The sequence below is a fragment of the Zingiber officinale genome, chromosome 5A, assembly GCF_018446385.1.
Source record: "Zingiber officinale cultivar Zhangliang chromosome 5A, Zo_v1.1, whole genome shotgun sequence".
NCBI lineage: Eukaryota > Viridiplantae > Streptophyta > Magnoliopsida > Zingiberales > Zingiberaceae > Zingiber > Zingiber officinale.
In genome coordinates, this window is record NC_055994.1 from 1600862 (window position 1) to 1620658 (window position 19797).

Here is a 19797-nt window from a genome sequence, read left to right on the forward strand (position 1 = left end):
AAAATTTTATACCGACAACTAAAATAGTAAACTTGAAGCCTCTGATCGTCGGAGTCTTGTTACAGCTTTGCCAGATTATCTTTTGAGTAGCACACGGAAGAAGGGTTGTCAAATTGCGTTGTTCCTTTGCTGCTGCTCGAGACAAGCTTATATAGCCTGTTGAGGGCACCTCCAACACCATGGAGGGCACCCTCATCCGTACCGAATCCGCAACGTGGATGAGCTCTGACCACTTCACAGCTTATCCACCTGAGGGCGCCTTCAACCACATGGAGGGCGCCCTCCACCTGCGTCCAAGGCGCCCTCAGCTCCATTGAATGCACCCTTTGCTCAGGGCGCCCTCTGCCTTGCTGTGTGGAGGTCATCAACTAATGACCCGAGGCGCCTCCAAGCTCTATGGAGGGCGCCTCGGGACTGTTCATTCGAGGCTTTTGCTCCTTTTTCACCCTCTGCAAGATGGGTTAGTCCAAAATACAAAACACATTCTGCAAGACAGAGTTTAGCACAACAAAATAAGTTAAACATAAGAATTTGATAGTCACTGGACTGTCCAATTCTGACTTCAGATTTTCAACCGGAAACCCTAGGTCGAACCGACGCCTACTGTTCCCGCACCGGAGAACGCATCCTCACCTACTCCACTCAGGAGGGTTTACTTGTTGCCAGTTGATCCTCCAGACCAACTGAACTTTTGTTCAGCGCGCGAGGCTCCAGGACTTTCTGTTGGACGTCCACTCCACGACCTGCCCAGTCTTTTACCTGGTTCACGACACCAGGACTTTCCACCTAGAGTCCTCGACTCTAGGACTTTTTGCCCGAAGCCCTCGACCCGCCAAGACTTTCCGCCTAGGGTTACCACCCCCTACGACCTAGGGTTACCATCCCTAGGGGTTTTCCCTTTGCCTAACCACAGGTAGGACTTTTCCTCACCTAGGGTTACCACCCCCTAGGATCTAGGGTTACCACCCCCTAGGATTTTTTACTTGCCTAACCGCAGCTAGGACTTTTGCCTAAGTACACTTAGGGCTTTTCTGCAATCTCAATAAAACTCGTTAGATAACAAAATAACTTAACTTTGGACCCTTTGATATAATCAAAAAGCAGGTTCGATCGTCGGATGCTTCCTGCACTAATATACCCAGGCCTCCCAACCTCAGATGTTGCAGTTTAGGAATAATCCCATAGGTTATATCTCCGGAAAGACCCAGGTCTCCCCAACGTCGAATGTTGCAGCTTGGGAACAACCTCATAGGGTACATCCCTGGAAAGACCTAGGCTTTCCCAATTTTGGATGTCGCTACTTGGGAACAATACCTATGAGTACATATCCGTCAACTAACGTAGCATAGAAACACCCTGATTAGGGAATGCCTTAACTTTCTGTCCTAGGCTACGAGAGCCTCCTTTCTTGTGAAGATTTCCCCTGTACTTGTCTTTCTTAGGCTGCGAGAGCCTCCCTACTTGCAGAGATCTCCCTTAGACCTGACTATCCTAGGCTGTGAAGTTTCCTTGCTTGTGGAAATCTCCCCTAGATCCATCTATCCTAGGCTATGAGAGCCTCCCTACTTATGGAGATCTCTCCTAGACTCGACTGTCTTAGGTCGCCGACAAATGTGTCCTCTAACTTATAACCCCTCTGATCATTCTATCTTATTACTCTCATTAACAATTATCATTTGCATTCACATCTCTTTAGTTAGCAACCCCCCCAGGTGGTGTTGATGCCTAGGCCGTGACTACGGCACAGGCTGAGGAATTCATGTCAAAATTTGGGTTCTTTCTATCAATAGATTCAATCGTTCTTATTAGTTGTAATTAGGATCTGTTTACTATGAGGTGCGGATTGAGAAAGGAAAGGATTCCTTATGGAAAAAAATCCTTTCATGTGAAGGAAGAAAAAATAAAGGAAAGAAGACAGGAGAGAAGAGAATCCTCATGGAAAAGAAAAAAGAAAAACTCGCGAAAGGGGAAAAGAATAACTTGAGCATGGCAAAGGCAGAGGCAAAGACAGAGGCAGATGCAGAGGCAGAGGTGGAGGTGGATGTGCATGATCTCGCCTCCATAATGAAGAGCCTTGAACAAGAAATCACCCTCCTCTCTCCGTCGCCCGTGCATGTGCCTGTGGACCTCCTCAACCTAGAGTTAGAGAGCGAATGCCCATTGACTGTATGGAGGCATTCCATCTCGTTCATTATTCCACAAAGCGAGTTTTTGGAACATGAGATGCTTCAGGTCTTTGGATCTCTCTCCCAGTCTCATAGTGCTCCTCTTTGTTGTTGCCTCTGTGGTTGATGGCCACCGAGAGGCAAGACAACAATGTCTACGACAAGGTGGAGTTCAATGACATCTCTCCGGATTCAGGTTAATACCAAATCAATTACCATCCTTGGTTTTACTTGATTCCCTTCTGCTTTGATTTCCCTCAATGCTCTCTCAACAACGTTGCTCAAGTATTTGGTTTCCAAAAATGCCATCGCCTTCATCTACATAGCCACCTATGTTCTCAAGGCTTGCCTTGGACGCTTCGATGTTCACAGTCTCTTCTTCGTGCTGGACCAGGTCATACTTTAAATCCGCCTTAGGAGGAGACATGCACGAGGGAGCAAGGTTGCTCGACGCCAGAGAATTAGAGGAACCTGAGTTGGGACTTGAGAGAGGCTTGGGACAAAAATGGCATTCTAGGCTTCGAGTGTAGGATGCCAACGGTGACGAGGAGGTGGACATGACACCAATGGCTCGTGCGATTGAGGGTGAGAGAGAAATGACTTTGTTTCTTCCGATTTGGGCCGATAAAAAAAGTCTAAAAATCAATCCGTGGACGAATTCATAAATCCGTCCATCTATTATTTCATACCAATTAAACAACAGAGAGATAAATAATCCATCATCTCTTACTAAATAAACAATGAAACATTTTCATTGCGAAAAACTTTCCTCAATTTTCTAAATTTGTCATTCCAAGTAAATAGAGGATTAATGTCAGATACTAATAGAAAGAAGTGATGTGTGCCAGTGACAGGTAATGTTTTGTCTAAATCCAAAGTTATCCCAACCACAAGTTTCCTACTCTAGTCCATTCACTAACATGGCAGCGGAAGAAGATTCATCCCCTAACACGTACATAGCATGTCTGACCCACTCCTCCCTCTCACCTTATGGACAACACACAAGGGATGGGTGACAACTGATATGACGGTGGCAATAGGTCTTTCCCCTAACACATGACAAGGCATGTCCAACCCACTCCTCCTTCTCACCTGATGGACGATGCCCAAGGGGATGGATGATAATTGGACTGACAACTTATGTGGCAACTTCATTAGGAACTATATAACCAAGTACATGTTGGCCAAATAAGCTGTTTTCTCTTTTCAACTCCACCTCGGACTCTATGAAATTTTCCCAGTCAACGTGGTGGTTGACTCCCCTGAATATTGTTCTTCTTTTTCCCTTTACTCTACCAAAATCCCTTCCCCAACATAAGGTTATTGTTCCGGTGGCTTGTAATTAACAACTCTTTCTCCGTGGAAGACTCTTTCTGTCCCAACTCAAGCCCTTCTCTTAGAGAAGATAAACCATGTTTTCTGCATTCTGCTGACTTAAGCATCAAAGGGGTAAAATCAGTACTACCAACCCCACCAACCCCCATTGATGTGTATTAATTTCTCATATGGGAGGTATTGCTAAGTCTCGCTGAATTGCTATTGAAGAGTAGCCTAAGGTGAAGTAGAAGAAACTTTGCTAGCAAGAATCCCCAACTTGGTGGCAAGCCTGGTAGTTCAGAGCCTCAAAGAAGGAAAATCTATCCGCATCAGATTGATTTAGATTTTCAATATCAAATTCTATAATCTTCTCATAGTTGCTCATATGATTCTTTCGGGCCCCAGAGGCTACGGTATAATGGAAGGGTACCAAGTTATCACTCAGGTATCCACGGTTTGATTCCAGCTATGACACATTTGTAGGAATTTTTTCTTTAAATAGGACACGTAACCACGGAATACGGGCTTCTGGGCCCCCACCATGAGTGCTTCCTTATTTATCCTGGTGACAATGGAAAATTTTCATAGAACCGAATTAGTCACCCAAGTTTGGTTATCTGCTTTATAATTTTTTTATATGAATTTTTCAGACTCGCTACTGGCTCTAACATGGTTACAAAAGTGGAGCAATTGCTGTATATAATTCTCTTAAGGCTTCTACATTGGTGGAATTTGTTGGGTGTTATAACATTCAATTGATGTTAAAACCAATATCAGTGGGTGTTATAACACTCACAGAACATCATATAACTGAACATTATAAAAAAAATTCTCACTTTGGTGTGTAAATGCACACACTAGAGAGAGAAACCCACCATGTGCTTTCCATTCTTGATGGGAGGGTGTGAGGGTGGTCGCAAAGTTGGCCCACTGGATATGGGTTCAAAGCATGAGATGGGAGGCCCTCCCATGCTTGTTTATTAAAAATAATTATAAATTATAAATTTTAAAATTAAAAACCAACCAAATAAAATTGAATTGATGGTATTTTATTGCCAAAGTATTTTTTGATGAGGTTAAAATAAAAAAAATTAAATGACTAGTTAATAGTTATTTTAATAAAAAAATAAAATTTCATCTATAAATATTCATTACCTTACACAACTTATTTCAATCATTCAAATATCTAAATCCCTCTAAAAATCTTCTCTCAACTATTTACATGGTCTCAATTTTATTTTGAATATTTATTTCTATAATGCTATTTTCCTTCAAAATAAATGAAAATAATCGAGGATTTTTTAGAAATTTCATAAATTACCAAAAATTGTTGGAAGAAAATATTTCTTCCCAAAATTTATAATTTCACCAAATTATCTATATTTTTTATATCCACTAAATTATCCACATAGTCCATACCCACCAAATAATCTATATGATCCATATCCATCAAATTATCCAAATAATTTGTATCTACAAAATTATTTATCTAATCCATATGCAACCGATATGTTTTTTCCTTCTCTGATGGAAAATGAACCGTTTACTTCGATTTTTGTTCCAGAGACTTAACTGTTTGATCATGAATCCCTAATTGAACTCACAAATTTGGTGAAGATAGATTCTGACACTGCGGGTAGAAGAAAGCGATCAATATGGAGTGAGGTTGAAGATGGGGTTTTAGCGAGATTGTTTGTCATTATCAGTAATGATCCAATCATCGACAATAATAAGAAGGTTGATGCTTTCTGGGGACGTGTTGAAAGCTATTACAATGAGAATTGTCCTTCAGGTACACCTAGTAAAATTGCAAGTGTCATACGATCACACTAGCACAATGCTATATGATCCTATCTGAAGCCTGTGAGGTGGTGCGCTGACCTCGATGAACAGTGATTTCTTATGAAGACGAACTTCTGAAGATCCAGAATAGCTCCTCAAGGATCCTATGTACAATGAGATGAGTCAACAAAGCGTTAGTGACCTAGCACTAGAGTGGGGATCCCTGGTTAGACCCTCCGACGCTCAAGTCAGTTCCTCTCTTGAAGGTAGAAGAAGAAGAAGAAGAAGAAGAAGAAGAAGAAATAAAGTAACTCAAGTACTTGGAAATAAAGTTTTGGATGCTAGAATTTGGTTACCTTGCCAACGGAGAGAATCCTCCTTTTTATACTACCTCATATAACCTTCGTAGTCATGAGGTGACCCCCGGTTTGTTAGAGTTTGTTAGAAGATGAAGTCATCCTCTAGACTTCATGTAATAATCCTTTAAGGAATATTTTTTGTACCTCATATGTACCTTTTTTGTTGTTTGTGACTCATATTCATGATAAAGTATGCATAAGAACACGTCACTACAACTAAAGAAGCTTCTAGAAGATATTTTTGACCAAATTCGCTAGGCCGTCATACTTATGTACTTCTGTTAAGCATGTCTCGATCGGTCGTTCAAGCCGGTCGTGTGTGTGTATATATATATATATATATATATATATATATATATATATATATTGAGAATACCTTCTGTTAAGCATGTCTCAGCCGGTCATTCAAGCCGACTACATATATATTGAGAATACCTTTTATTAAGCATGTTTCGGCCGACCATTCAAGTCAGTCGTATATATATTGAGAATACCTTCTGTTAAGCATGTTTCAGCCAGGAATGTATTATAGGCTTTATAAGGTTAAATACCTTTATGCTCGGTCGGGCTTTGTCTGCTCGAGCTCATGTAATCACATTGGTGCTCATTCGACCTTCACTCAATCGGTAATATATTAAAAGCTATATAAGACTAAATACCTCTACGCTCGGCCGAGCTTTGTCCGGTCGAGCTCGTGTAAGCACATTGGTGCTCGCTCGACCTTCACTCAACCGGTAATATACTAAAAGCTTCTATAAGACTAAATACCTTTACGCTCGGCCGAGCTTTGTTAGGCCGAGCCCATGTAAGCACATTAGTGCTCGCTCGGCTTTCACTCGACCGGTAATATACTAAAAGTTGTATATGGCTAAATACATTTACGCTTGCTCGGGCTTCGCCTGACCGAGCGCATGTAAGCACATTAGTGTTCACTCGGCCTTCACTCGATCGGTAATATACTAAAAACTGTATAAGGATAAATACCTTTATGCTCGGTCGGGCTTTGTTTAGCCGAGCGCATGTAAGCACATTGGTGCTCGTTCGGCCTTCACTCGGCTGGTAATATACTAAAAGCTATATAAGACTAAATACCTTTATGCTCAGCTGGACTTTGTCCGGTCGAGCGCGTGTAAGCACATTGGTGCTCGCTTGATCTTTACTCGGTTGGTAATATACTAAAAGCTGTATAAGGCCAAATACCTTTATGCTCGGCTGGGCTTTGTCCGATCGAGCACGTGTAAGTACATTGGTGCTCGCTCGACCTTCACTCGGTCGGTAATATACTAAAAGCTTCTATAAGGTTAAATACCTTTACATTAGGTCGGGCTTTATCAGGCCAAGCGTGTGTAAAAACATTGGTACTCGCTCGACCTTCACTCGACTGGTAATATACTAAAAGCTTCTATAAGGCTAAATACTTTTATGCTCGGTCAGACTTTACCTAACCGAGTGCCTGAAAAGCCTTTTAATTGGTCGTTTATTATCCTATTAATCATACATTCACTCAGCTATATACCCCTCTTATCTTTCTCGACCATGACCTCTACTTCATTTTCTAGGCCGATCCATCATAACCCATATCACTATACATACAAAAAATGTATATTGCTTTAAAGTAAATTACAATAGTATTTATAGTGCGTAATATAGCGGTCATAGTGTTAAGGATATTTTACGGCTTGTGTATGGAAAATATCGTGAGGAAAATAACGATATTGCATTTAATCTCGAACATGCATGGAGTGTTACTACCCTGTGGTAAATTTGATATGGTCAACCAAGTTAAGTTAGGTTATGTGTATTTGATCCTTGTGTCTAAGTGTGAAGGAGCTTAGGAACACAAGAAGTCGAGCGGAAGACACAGCTAGGGAGAAGAATGGCGCGGGAAGGGAGCCGATGAGCTCAGTGCATCCGAGGGACGAGGTGCTGCAAAAGAGTAAACCAGCGGATGAGAAGGACGTATGCAACAGTCTGAGAGATGAGAAGCTGGGGAGGAAGGCTGCTCGAGGAGAAGTCCTGAAAATGGGTTCGGGTGAGCGCTATTTCGGTTGGCCGAAATCACCCAAGCGAACGGAGCATCGGAAGAGCAAAATGGAGCTTCTAGAGGTGCCTCTAATGCTGCTGGAGGTGCCCTCGTGCCTTTCTGGTGGAAGGCGCCTTCAAGCCTTCAATCACTTGAAGACACCTTAGATTGGGCAAAAATTGACCGTTGGCGAGGATAAAGTTTTATCCTCGCCTGTCGCGTTGGAGGCGCCTTCTAGTTTGTTGGATGTGCCTTCCGGCCCCGGATAGAATCTTCCAGAGACTATAAAAAGACCCTTGGAGTTAGGAAATATATATCAACTCTTGTATTCATTTCCTAGCACTGTCTGAGCGTTCAACGAGTGTAAGAGGCTTCTCCGCCTTTATCGAAGGAAACTTTTAGTGCTTTTCATTTGTTTTGGATTAACAACCAACTATGTTGTAACCAAGTAAAATTCCTTGTCTCTTCTTTCATTTTGTAGTTGTTTAATTTACTTGTTATAATTATACAGTTGCTATTAATCTTAGTTGAAAGTCGGGAAAGGTTTATTTTTTTAACAGGCAATTCACTCCCCTCTTGTTGGTCCACCGAGACCAATGAGTGGTATCAAAGCAAGGTCGCTTTAGAAAGGACTAGCTGCCACTAAAGCAACGAAACGATGGCCGGTTCAAGCATTCATCCACCAAAGTTCGAGGGAGACTTCGTGCAATGGAAATGCCGGATGGAAGTATTTTTTAAAACAGACTTTGAGATCCTGTTAATTATGAAATATAGTTTTGTAATCCCCAAGGACCAATATAGAGCTAGAAAAGAAGAGTGTTTATGGATGAAGAAAGAACAAGCTGACTTCGTGGTGAATGGTAAAACATAGTTCCATCTGCTGAGCGTCCTTCTGCCCTAGGAGGTCAATCGAATCGACAGCTACGAATCCACTAAAGAGCTCTAGGAAAAATTCTTAGAATTTTAGGAAGGTACTTCAGAAGTAAAGTTAGCAAGATGAGACATCCTCTAAACCTAGCTAACAAACCTACAGATAAACCATGGAGAAAAGGTAGCGCAACTCCAAGCACGGATCAAAGAATTCATCACTCAGCTCAATAATCTCGGAGAATCGGTAATGAACCGAGATTCAATCCGATACATGCTCAACACCTTCCTGAGAACTCCAAAATGGTCATCCTTAGTAGATGCATACTACATCTCTAAGGACTTCGACGTTAGTACACTAGAGAATTTATTTTCTTCTTTTGAACTTCATGAAACTCAATGTGCAGATTCTAAAGAAATCGAAAAGTCAAACACAATCTTACCTTGAAAGCTAAGAAGGAAGATCCAGACTTCGAAGCATCAATCGATGAAGACAAAGCAACCCTAATGGTAAGAAAATTCAATAAATTTATTAAATCTAATAAATTTAATAAGTTGCAGGCAAAGAAACAAACTTGGAGCAAAATGAAGGTCCGGTATTACAACTGCCAAGGAGAAGGGCATATTAAAGACGACTGCCCAGAACTAAAGAAAAAGGAGAAGGACAAGGGCAAAAGACTAATGAAATCTAAGCTCAAAACCTTGAAGCCGACGTGGGATGAAACGACGTCATCAAAATTTGAAGTTGAAGCCTATGCCAGACTAGCCCTAATAGCAGACCATCAAAAGGAAGATGAAAGCAGCTCAGAGATGAGCATTGATGAGGGGGAGGATTATCAGAGGAAAGCTGCGATGAAGGGGGAGCATCAGAATACGAGGTAAGTCAGGCACGTGCCTTATCTCCTGAAAAGTCATTTCAATTTATTAAGATTCTTTACAAGGATTTGGTAAAATTAGAAAAAGAAAATATAAACTTGAAAAAACAATTAGCCAATGCATGCCCCTTAGATTTATTTGATAATTTAAAGTTAGAAAACGATAAATTGAAAATACAAATTGAAAGTTTGAAAAATGAACATGCGTGTTTGAAACTGAATAACTTTCAAAAACTAAAATTTAGAAAGTATGGTAAGCTAAATTGGTACATTAGAAAATATCAGGGATAAATTAGAAAAATCCCCAAAAGTTACGTACCTCCCAAATTTTTAGTAAATCCAGTAGATAGGAACTTGTATTGGGTTCCAAGATCATACTTAGATTAAAATGTGATCATTCAATTTTTCTAAAATAAAAAAAAAATTTAGAAGTCTCAGAAAGAAAATTAAATATTTATTTTCTTTAAAAGACTTTGTCTAGAAGTGATTGTTATTCTAATACTCAAAAAGGCCTAGTGTCTCATCACAGTTGGAAGCCAATTATTAAAATTAATATTTAATTGTCTAACTGTTAAGATGGTTAATGATTATAATTTTTTTTAAGATACCTCTAAAAAAGTGTTTTATATTTTTTTTGATGTGATCAAAGAGAAAGATAAGTATAAGTTAAGGGGGAGTAAGAATGTTTTTACTATTTTTTCAACTTTTTGCAATTTTTGTTAACTTAGTTAATTCTCTATATTGCAAGATTTTTTTTTTTTGCAACCTGTTATTATTTTGTAAGACCCTAACTTTAACTTGGGTTGATGCACATCAAAAAGGGGGAGATTATTAGTATCCCGTGGCAGTTTTGATGTGGTCAACTAAGTTAAGTTAGGTCTTTGCATTTGATCCTTGTGTTTAAGTATGTAGGAGCTTAGGAACATAAGAAGTTAAGCAGAAGATGTAGCTAACGAGAAGGATGGCGCGGGAAGGGAGCTGACGGGCTTAGTGCATCCGAGGGACGAAGTACTATGGAAGAGTATGTCAATAGATGAGAAGGACGCGCATGGCAGTCCGAGGGATGAGAAGCCGGGGAGGAAAGTTGCTCACGGAGAAGGTCGAAAAATGAGTTCGGGTGAGCTCTATTCCGGTTGGTCGAAATCACCCAAGTGAACAGAGCAGCGGAAGAGCAAAATTGAGTTGTTGAAGCTGCTGGAGGTACCTCCAATGCTGCTGGAGGCACCCTCGCGCATTTTTGATGGAAGGTGCCTTCAAGACACCTTCAATCACTTGAAAGCGCCTTAGACTGGGCAAAAATTGGCCATTGGTGAAGATAAAGTTTTATCCTTGTCTGTCGCGCTGGAGGCGCCTTCTAGTTTGTTGGAGGCGCCTTCCAGCCCCGGATAGAATTTTCCAAGGACTATAAAAAGACCCCTGAAGATAGAAAATAGATATCAACTCTTGTATTCATTTCCTAGCAATTGTCTGAGCGTTCAATGAGTATAAAAGGCTTCTCCACCTTTATCGAAGGAGACTTTTAGTGCTTTTTATTTGTCTTGAATTAACAACCACCTAGGTTGTAACCAAGTAAAATTCCTTGTCTCTGTTGGGACCTTGACATCCACTAGAGGGAGGGGGGGGGGGTGAATAACGTCTCACCCAAATCGATTGCTTCCTATAAGGTTAGTTCATAGCAAAAATATAAAAATAAATACTAACAAGAGAAAGCAAATCTAACACGTTGATTTAACGTGGTTTGGAGATAAAGCTCCTACTCCACGGCTGTCCGTAAGGTGGACGATCCCGATCCGTTGGTGGATGACTCCCCGGATGTTGGAGTGTATACTAAAAGCCTAACTTTTGTAAACATTTATTTTTGAAATAAAAGAATCACATTGGTCAATATATGTATTTATTTGTTAAATGTAATTGTTTATTTAATTTATATAGTAGATAACATGGAGTGTGGTGTCACACTCAGAAGATCATGCTGTCGGTCTCTATAAATTATAAACAGTTACTCACGACTAAGATGGAAAGGAACAAACCATCAAAATAGTCGTAGTGTAATTAAGTATTAGTTTATCTTAACTAATAAATTACACTAATACACTTTAAGTGTATTGAGTATGACCATTTAGGTAAGTTCTTTTTGTACTGACTTAGTAAAAGAACTAGACCTTAGTTATTATGGAAGTGTGTGCTCTTAATCCTAATATAATAACAAACACATATATTTAATATTTATTTCTTTGACTTATCAAAGGGTGAGTTTTAGCTCGATAAATCAATATGCCCGATAAGTTGGGAAATGATATTACTTACAGTGCGTGTTGTTGATTATAGAAGGAATCTGTGTCCTAGTTATCTAGGTTGAGAATGTCCCCAAGAGAAGCTCATAAGGATTGTCATGTTAAACCCTGCAGGTGGACTTAGTTCGACATAATAATGAAGTTGAGTGGTACTACTCATGGAGCTAGATATTAATTAAGTGAGTTGTCAATAACTTAATTAGTGGACATTCATAATCTTAAACTCAGGGAGACTAACACACTCATGATAAGAAAGAGCCCATAATGTAATTTGAGATTGGTGCAGTAGTACGGTAATAACTCTCTAGTGGAATGAGTTATTATCGATGAACTTGAGTTGTGTGTTCGGGGCAAGCATGGGATACTCAAGCTCATCGGAAGGCCAAAACCAATTTCTCCTCTAGGTCCCTGTCGTAGCCTCATTATTACCTCAAGTCCATCCAAATGTAAGGCTCTTCTTGGTGTCTAAGAAGTGGGTCGGTCCAATGCTTGGTGACCAAGAAAGGGCCGGCCACATCCTCTTTATAGGGGTCGACCCTTTGCTTGGTGACCAAGCATGAAGGGACCGGCCACAATATTCAAATAAGGAGGGTTGTTTTTAAATTTTTAAAATCCTCTCTTTGTAGAAAACTATAAGTTTTAGAAGAGAGATTTTAATTTTAAAAACTTTCCTTATTTGAATTTGGCCACATGTTTTAATAGAGAGTTTTAAAAGTTTTAAAACTTTCTTTTTTTTAACCATCCTCATGGTTTAAGAAAAAAAGGGAGAAAAGTTTTAAAATTAAAATTTTCTATTATCATGTTAAAAAAGGAAATTTTGTAAGAGAAGTTTTAAATTTTAAAACATCGTTTTAATTTTTTTAAACTTTCCTTTTTTAACTCCTACTTTAGGAAAGAGAGCTTGTAAAATTTTATAAGAGTTTTCTTGTAAAATTTTATAAAAAATATATTTCCTTTTTCCCCTTGATGAGGTGGCCGGCCACCTTGCTTGGTGCCCAAGCAAGTGGCCGACCATATTAAATAAATAAAATCATCACAAAATTAAAATTGGTGATTGATTCAATCAAGAGGAAAGAAAAGGAAAAATAAAAAGGGAAAAGGAAAAAACTCTTGGATGATTTTATTTTTTGTAAAAAGTTTTTCCTTATTTGCCTTGGGCAAGTAATATAAAAGAAGGGGTGAGGGGGCTTCATGAGACACAACTCTTATTCTTTGGCTTGGAGACTCTCTTGGTGGCCGGCCCCCTCTCTCCCTCTCTTCTCCCTTTGCTCTCTTTTCTATTGTGGTGGTGATGGCCGAATATTACAAGGAGGAGAAGCTCTTTTGGGTGGTGTTCATCTTGGAGGATCGTCGCCCACACGACGTCCAAGGCGAGGCGAGGAATATGACAGAAGATCTCGAGGTCATTAACTTACAAAAAGAAGGTATAACTAGTAATTTTCTTCCGCATCATACTAGTTATTTTCTTTGTAAGAATTCTAAATACAAGAGGCAATTAGATCTAGTTTTTCGAATTTATTTTTCGAGTTTGTGTTTTCTTCTTTTTCGAATTTGTGATTCGATTGTTCTTTTTGGTTAACCTAGAGTTATTTAAGGAAATTAAATATTAGCTTTCCTTAAAAGGCTTTGTCTAGGCGATGGTGGTTGCTCCCATATCTAAGAAGGCCATGTGCCTCGCCATGCAGTCCTGGAAGCCAATTTTGGAAATTAATATTTAATGAAATTAATAACTTAGGTAGATTTGAATCAATAGTGTTAAGTTCCACTTGCGATTCAAATCTAAACCATTAAGAATAGATAAGTTAAATTTGGAATCAATGATGTTAAGTTTCGTCTGCGATTCCTAGTTTAACTTCTAAAGAACACAATAGGTTATTTAAGGAAAGGTTCGACACTTGTACAAAAATTTTTGTACAGTGAAACCGGTACGTTTTCCTAGGATTAACCAATAATTGGTATCAGAGCTAGGGTTTGCCTCTGTGTGTTTAGAATTCAAATAGGTTATGCACATGTCATACATAATTTAGGCAGGATAATAGTAGGATGTGCTAACTCTTTGGTTGTAGGCTCCAACTATTATGACATTTAGATATTGTGTGTGATTGGACCCTTGGATATGTTAAGGGCATTATTTTGTATGCACGATTGTATGTATCAAATACAGCAGGAGCTGTATTATTTTTAGAATTTTATTTTTTGTTCGATCTAGAATACATGTACATTCCCTCGTGGAATATAGGATCGATATATGTAAAATTCTATTTTTATCGCGGATCAGATTCTTGCGAGGCGTGGTACTATCAGAGCACCAGAGACGCAGCGAAATAAGAAGCAAGATGGATGCGACGACTCGACCCGATGACGGTGGCAATAGATGTCAGCAGCTAGGGTTGAAGCTGTTAGAGTGTATACTAAAAGCCTAGCTTTTGGTATAAACATTTATCTAGAAATAAGAATCACATTGGTCAAATGTCTACATTTGTGATAAATGTAGTTGTTCAATTAATTTATATTGTAGATAACATAGTGTGTGGTGTCACACACAGAGGATCATGTTATCAGTACCTTATAAATTATAAACAGTAGCTCACGACCAAAATGGAAAGGAACAAACCATTAGAAGGTCGTAGTGTAATTAGGTATCAGTTTATCTTGACTGTATAATTACACTAGTACACTTAGAGTGTATTGAGTAGGACCATTTGAGGTCGTTTCTTTTATACTGATTTTATAAAGAAACAAAGACCTCGGTTATTATGGAAGTGTGTGCTCTTAATCCTAATATAATAACAAGCACATATATTTGATATTTATTTCTTTAATTTATCAATGGGTGAGATTTAGTTCGATGAATCAATAAACCCGATAAGTTGGGAAATGGTATCACTTATAGTGTGTGTTGTTGATTATAGAAGGAAACTGTGTCCTAGAGATACTAGGTTGATAATGTCCCCAAGAGGAGCTCATAAGGATTGTCATGTTAAACCCTGCAGGTGGACTTAGTCCGACATGACGATAAGGTTGAGTGGTACTACTCTTGGACTTAGATATTAATTAAATGAGTTGTCAGTAACTCACTTAATTAGTGGACATTCGATATCTTAAACATAGGAGACTAACACACTCATAATAAGAAGGAGCCCAAAATGTAATTTGGGATTGGTGCGGTAGTTCAATGATAGTTCTCTAGTGGAATGAATTATCATTGATAAAATTAAGTTGTGTGTTCGGGGCGAACACGGGATGCTTAATTTTATCGGGAGACCAAAACCAATTCCTCCTCTCGGTCCCTATCGTAGCCTCTTATTTATAGAGTTCTATACCCACCTATACCCACCTTCTAAACCTACCCAATAGGGGCCGGCCAAGCTAGCTTGGGAACAAGCTAGGGCCGGCCTAGGTATAAAATTGGGTGGCCGGCCCAAGCTAGTAGGGCCGGCCAAAATAAATTAAAAAAGAAATTTAATTTTAATTTTTATTATTATGTGGAAGATATAATTTAAAGAGAATTAAAATTAAAATATCTCTCTTGTAATAGATCTACAAAAGATTAAAGAAAAAGATTAGATCTCTTTCCTTATTTGTAGATTGTAGAGATATTTTATTTTCTCTTTAAATATTATCCACATGTTGATAAAATTAAAATTATAGAAATTTCCTTTTTATCAACCATGAAGGGATTTTGAAGAGAAATTAAATTTACAAGAACAAATAAGGAAATTTTTGTTGATTGGAAATTTTCTTCTCTTTAAATTGTGGCCGGCCATATGAATTTAATGGGGAGTTTTTATTTTATTAATTCCTCATTAATTCATATTAAGGAAAGCTATTGATATTATTTTTAATAAGTTTCCTTAATTGTCAAGGCCAAGGATTATAAAAGAGGGAGTTAAGGTGCCTTGAAGAGAGACAATATTTTTATTTTTCTCTCCCTCTTTTCTTCTTCTTGTGGCCGGCCCTAGGCTTTCTTCTTTCTTCTCTTTTGGTGGCCGAACCATACATCTCTTGGAGCTCTTGTTGGTGGCCGGACCTAGGAAGGAGAAGAAGAAGAGGAGGAAGCCTCATCTTGAAGATCCTTTGGAGCATTGGTGGTGATCAAGTTCTTCTTCCTTGGAGGTGGTTCTTCTTGTGGCCGAACCTTGCTTGGAGAAGAAGAAGGTGCGTGGTGGTTCTCGTCTTGGAAGATCGTCGCCCACACGACGTCCGGGATAAGAAGAGGAATACAGTAGAAGATCAAGAGGTTTTTCTACAAGGTATAACTAGTAATTTCTATTTCCGCATCATGCTAGTTATTTATGGAAATAATACCAAATACAAGAGGCTTACGTTCTAGTGTTTCGAATATGGTTTTTCGAAGTTGTGTTCTTTTGTTTCTTTCTTTTCCTTGTGATTTGATTGTTCTTTTTGGTTAACCTAAAGTTATTTTAGGAAATTAAATATTAGCTTTCTATTAAAGGTTTTGTCTAGTCGGTGGTGGTTGCTCCCATATCCAAGAAGGCCATGTGCCTCGCCACGTCAGTACTGGGAACCTTTTATGGAAATTAATATTTAATGGAATTAATAACTTAAGGAGACTTGGGTCAAACGTGTTAAGTTCCGCAGGAGATCCAAGTCAAAACCTAAAAGAACAAATAGATTAAGTTTTGGATCAAACGTGTAAAGTTCCGCAGGCGATTCAAAAATTTAATTTAAAAGAACACATGGTAGCTAGGAAAAGGTTCAGACCTTTGTACAAAATTTTTGTACAGTGGAACCTATAGGTTTTCCGAGTAGCAACCAACAATTGGTATCAGAGCTAGGGTTTTGCCTCTGTGTATTTGGTATTAGTTTAATTATGCACATGTCATACATAATTTAGGCAGGATAATAGTAGGATGTGCTAACTTTGTGGATGCAGGATCCAACTATTATGGCTTATAGTTTTATGTGTGTGATTGGACCCTTGGACATGTCAAGGGCATTTATATGTGTGTGCATGATTGTATTAAAATACAGCAGGAGCTGTATTTAGATTTATTAGGATTTTATTTTTGATCTAGATACATGTACATTCCTTTTATGGAATATAGGATCAAAATGTAAAATTCTATTTATGTCGCGAATCGAATCTTGCAAAGCGTGGAACCTTCTAAGGACCAGAGGCGCAGCGGAACAAGGAGCAAGATGGATGCGACAGCTAGACCCGGTGGCGGTGGCCAAATATGGCAGCAGCTTGGGATGACAACACACGGAGGACAACTAGAGATAAAAGCCATAATAGTTGAAAATTAGATTTTCTATTTATTGCTTTTATATTGTGTTGTGTGTGCATGTTAGTTTAGAAGGCTAGCATAGTTAAAATTCCTCATTTATAAATAACTAAGTGGGAGAGGGATTTTTAAGTAAATCCCATGGTCTCCATTACTGGTTTGTAAGTGATGCAAACAAGCTTGCGCGTTGGCTCTGAGTGCCTTCCTCCATAACGGATGAGCTTGTTGGCAGATCACTAGAACAGACTTCCATTTTTGGATGACTATAGGAAGTTAATTAAGAGCGTGTGATCTTCCCCAACGGAAGGGGCATAATCTTATTAATGGACTTAGTGTCAAGTAATGGTATACACTTAGACACATCTAATAGTATCCTCCCCATCGGAGTCACTGCTATTATTTGTGTGACCAAATGAGACCAACTATTAATTTGTCATAAAATTAGGTTGACAAGATAATAAAATTAAAGGGTTAAAACCCCTCTTACAAATGATTGATTTTGTATACGTCCACACTAACGTGGCATACAAAATTAACGATGTTTGAGATAATTTTATTTGTCATAAAGTTTCGTTGACAAGATAGTTAATGGGTAAAACCCTCCTCTTACAAATGTTAATTTTGTATACGTCCACACTAACGTGGCATGCAAAATTCACGGTGTCTTGAGGTGTTGGTAAATTTAAATAGTATTGTTAGAAGAATCAATATTATTTTAAATTTAGAAGTCCTGACCAAATATTTGATTAAAGATAGACCAACTATTAATTTTATTCGTCATAAAGAAAGGTTGACGAGATAATAAAATTAAATGATAAAATTTCCTCTTTGAATTTGTATACGTCCACACTAACGTGGCATACAAAATTCATGGGGATTTTTAAGGAGTTGGTCTTAACCAAATATTTTTGTGATTCTTAGGATGATGGTCAATCCCTAGCTGATATACTTTAGGATAGACTTAGTGGTCCCAATTATAATTGATTGGAAATAGGATTTGGACATTAAGGTACACTGTCCTCTTAGAACTAAGAACAATTTAGGTGTATTTAATTCATTAGTTGAAACATGTCTAGTGGTGTTATCTACCAGAACCTGGAGTGTAGATACAAGATGCCATTAATCATGTCTGCAATTCATTGCAGGGTTCCAGGAAACCCGACAACTAAATGAAAGGTAAATCACCGTCCACATGGGCACTACTGTAAAAGTGGTAGCTATTGCAGTGGGAGATGTTTATCTTTTGATAAGAATAAAATATGGATTTTAAGTAATTGTCTTTACGTACCAAGTTTAGAAAGAACCTGATTTCAGTTTCTAAACTATTATAGATATTGTGTCTATTTTGATAACAAAGTTGTTATCAAGAAAAATAGGAAAGTTATCTATTCTGGTATGATGGTTGACAATTTATAATCCAATAACTCCCACGATGCAATAAATGGAAATTAGTAACACATCTTCTAATTTTAAGAGAAAGCAACCTTCGGAAATGAACCAATTATATCTTTGGCATCTAAAAGCTAGGTTATACTTGAGTAGGATTCACTGGTAGCTAATGAACTTTTGGGTTCATTGGTAGTGGAAATATTTCCAACCTGCGAGTCTTACTTGGAAGGAATATAACCAAGAAGCTTTTAAGTCCAAGGGGTATGGAGTCAAAGATATGTTGAAATCGGTTCATTCTGATTTGTGTGATCCTATTAATATCCAGACAAGAGGTAGTATTGAATATTTTGTCTATTTTATAGACAACTATTCAAGATACAAATAAATTTACTTAATGTACCGCAAGACTAAGTACTTTGATTAGTTCAAAGAGTACAAGGTTGATGCGGAGAAATATTAAAGTAAAAAGTCACTATGGAAGATCGTAGTGGCAAGCACCTCTTGAGAGATTTTAGGAGTCACTTATCAGTAGTTGGATTTCAATCCCAACTAACTGCATCTGGTACACCCCAACAGAATGGTGTAGTAGAAAGAAGGTAAAGGACTCTTATGGAATAATTAGATAGATTCAGAAAATTACCAAATTCATTTTAAGGATATACTCTGAAAACGGAAGTGAACATAGTACCTTCCAAAGTCATAACTCTCTACTCATATAGAGTTGCTGAATAGGCGTAAGCCTATTTTGAAGCATATTCGGATTCGGGTAATCCAGCACATATGAGAGATAATGATAAGTTGGATAGGAGTTCACTTGTTTGTAAGTTATCCTAGATAAACAAAAGTAGGTTTATAGTCTTAAAAATCAGAAGGTCATTGTTAGCATCAATGACTGTTTTTTAGAAAAGGACTATATAATGAACCACGTGCTCATAAGTAAATTTGTTCTTAAGGAAATAATAAAAGACATGTCTAATCTAGTACCAACTGTACAAGATGAGATACCACAAGGAAAACTGCAACACGTATCACAAATGATACACAATTTTAAAAAATGCCTTGTCGTAGTGGGAGGGTTGTTAAGCAACCTTAAAAGATTCATGTTTTGGGAGAGTTTTTGGACTCTATCCCTGAAGGACATGAACCTGATCTCCGGTCATATGATGAAGCACTCCAAGATAAAGATGCAGCATCTTGGCAAAGAGTAATGAATAAAAGAATTAGAATATATGTATTCTAATAAAATCTGGAAGCTTGTAGAATCACCAAATGGTGTAAAAGCCGTTGGGTGTAAAAAGGTCTATAATAGGAAAAGAGGGATAGACAGGAAGGTAATAACTTTCAAAGCAAGGCTTGATGAAAAAGGAAACTTTTTCACTGGTAGTCATGCTTAAGTCTATCCGGATTCTTTTATCTATTTGGCAAGTGGATGTCAAGACAGCATTCCTTAATGGAAGTCTTGAAGAAAACATCCATA

General features: G+C 38.3%; 1 protein-coding gene across 1 annotated transcript in view; it reads left to right on the forward strand.

The window, feature by feature from the left end:
- The first annotated feature begins 1986 nt into the window (after positions 1 to 1986).
- LOC121982701 overlaps positions 1987 to 19797 on the forward strand; it is an 82358-nt gene continuing 64547 nt past the window's right edge. Inside the window, exons 1-3 of the mRNA XM_042535808.1 lie at positions 1987 to 2232; positions 2452 to 2559; positions 9075 to 9391. Of these exons, the coding sequence (XP_042391742.1) occupies positions 1987 to 2232; positions 2452 to 2559; positions 9075 to 9391 (671 nt within the window). The remainder of the gene's footprint in view (positions 2233 to 2451; positions 2560 to 9074; positions 9392 to 19797) is intronic.